The 2,090-nt window shown below is 37.9% G+C and overlaps 1 protein-coding gene across 1 annotated transcript in view; it reads right to left on the reverse strand.

Moving 5' to 3' along the window:
- Positions 1–188: 188 nt before the first annotated feature.
- The window catches only part of LOC107092283 (aryl hydrocarbon receptor-like), a 79,600-nt gene continuing 77,698 nt past the window's right edge, over positions 189–2,090 (reverse strand). Inside the window, exon 11 of the mRNA XM_015386653.1 lies at positions 189–1,761. Coding sequence (XP_015242139.1) covers positions 1,675–1,761 — 87 coding nt within the window. The 3' untranslated portion in view covers positions 189–1,674. The remainder of the gene's footprint in view (positions 1,762–2,090) is intronic.

Here is a 2,090-nt window from a genome sequence, read left to right on the forward strand (position 1 = left end):
AAATTAAGGGTAAATACACTTAATTTAAGACATTTTTACTTATTTCTAGATCGTTTTTCTAGTGTTGGTAAATGGCGAAAAATAATAACAGTAATTTTCCACCGAAAGGCCACATACAACTTTTATAATTACATGCAGATTATTATTTTTTTATTATTTACTAAAATTTTGGGGTAACTCCCCCCAAAAAAGACGTTTTTCTTGTAACTAAGTAGTATATTGTGACTTGCAGTGTTATTGCCATGTTATTAAATGGTTATTAATGTAAAAGAAAGCTACCAAAGTGGCTCCAGGAATCTCATTCTAAGTGTTTCTGTGCTTTGGCAGAATAAATATTTTTTTAAATGAGCACAATCTCAAAGTTTGGCTTCGTGCTGTTAAAAGCAATTTGGTCGATTTAAAACTCTTTTTTTTTTCCCTTTATTTTTTAAAAAGCTCTGTTAGTTTAAGGCACTGTCTGTGTTTTAACCCCCCAGACGAGAAAAGAGCAGAAACACAGAAGAAAAAAAACATATAATTAAAGGAAAGGAGAGAAACATCTGGCTCAGAGACGAAGCTTTAAAATGTACAAACAAGCAGCTGTTTTTCACTGAATCGACTTTCAGGCTGTTAGTAGGTTGATGACGTCACTGTTGTGGGTTTTTTTTTTTTTAATATCCTACCCTGTCTGTCTGCAAAGCAAAGCCGCCCTCTGTGGGACACTTGAAATGGACCTAATGGAGGCGGATAAAAACAGCAATAAAAACAGTGACATATCCGATTCCTCTCAGCGTTCGGATCAGGAAGCAAACAGAGCGGAACGTTTTGTGCGCTGGAGGCGACAGCGGGAAGAAAAAAAACAAAAAAAACGGCTGCTTCAGTGTTCTGGTCTTTTGTTAAACTTTCACTGTAGGCGTAAATAATGGATGCAGGGATGCACGGCGCAATACCGCCCATGGCCTCTAGGATTGGAGGTTCTCTCCAATCAGGAGGCAGTTATCAGTTCTGGATCCAATTAAGGCAACTGCTGCCCCCTGGTGGAGAACCCAGACCAACACGCCTGTTTTTTTTTTTTAGACTTGCAGTGATTTATGGATCTTCCATCACTTCCAACGAGACCGAACGCCTCACGGCCGTTCCAAAGTGTTTCAAATAAAAGTTTTAATGCTTTATCTTTCTCTACGTGTCTCTAGACGCGCGCCAACAGCTCAGCCCAGTGCTTCCATTCATTTCCATCGTGTTTCTTTAAGGCTTTTCTGCAGGTCGTTAGCGAGTCTGGTTATTGAATGATGGGAATACAGTTCTTTCTGTTACATGTGAACAACTTTAGGATACAAACATGTAAAATAAATCTAAACCTTATTTTTAATGGGAGCTTTTAAAGACTCCCTGTTTAACTAGATATTACTATAAAATAGACGATTATCCAGCTTAAAAATTCTATAAAATTGCTTGAAAAGCTCCTATCTGATGGACATTGGAGGAGAATAATATGTCATTATTTATTAGACCGTATCACTTGCATTTTCTTCTCAGATGAATCGTCTGTAGGTCTGGACTTCTTCAACTTGAGCAAACCTGAACTTTAGCTGTTCTTCAGTCTAATCCGCTCTAGTCCACTCCAGTCTGTAAAGGTTTTCCTCAGCGGCTGCCTAGTCACATGAGTTTCAGTCCGGTTTTCCAGGCGGCTCGCTCCTATTTGTTCTCCGTGAGGCACAGCTTCCCGTTGGACAGCGAGGTGAAGCAGAATCCTCCGTTGGCAAAGGCGGGATGGTTTTCCATCTGTGGAGACGTCAGACACAGATTAGAGGCTCAAAGCCATCTGATGAGTCATTTCATGGGGCGTAGCGGCAAAAAATGTTATCTAAATAAGTCATTTTTTCTTGAACTGAGCAGGTAAGTGAGACACTTTGCTAATAAAACAATTTAGTTAAAACAGGAAAAAACAATTGAATTATTACCAGTACATATTATCTAATTATTTTATTATAACAATAAACATACTTGTTCCACCGGCATCTTATTCACCTACTCTTATTTACGAGTAAATACACTTAAAAAAATTATTTATTTTTTATTTCTAGATCATTTTTGGAGTGTAAATACTAAAA

This window comes from Cyprinodon variegatus, unplaced genomic scaffold (genome assembly GCF_000732505.1).
Source record: "Cyprinodon variegatus isolate N-32 unplaced genomic scaffold, C_variegatus-1.0 Scaffold373, whole genome shotgun sequence".
Taxonomy (NCBI): domain Eukaryota; kingdom Metazoa; phylum Chordata; class Actinopteri; order Cyprinodontiformes; family Cyprinodontidae; genus Cyprinodon; species Cyprinodon variegatus.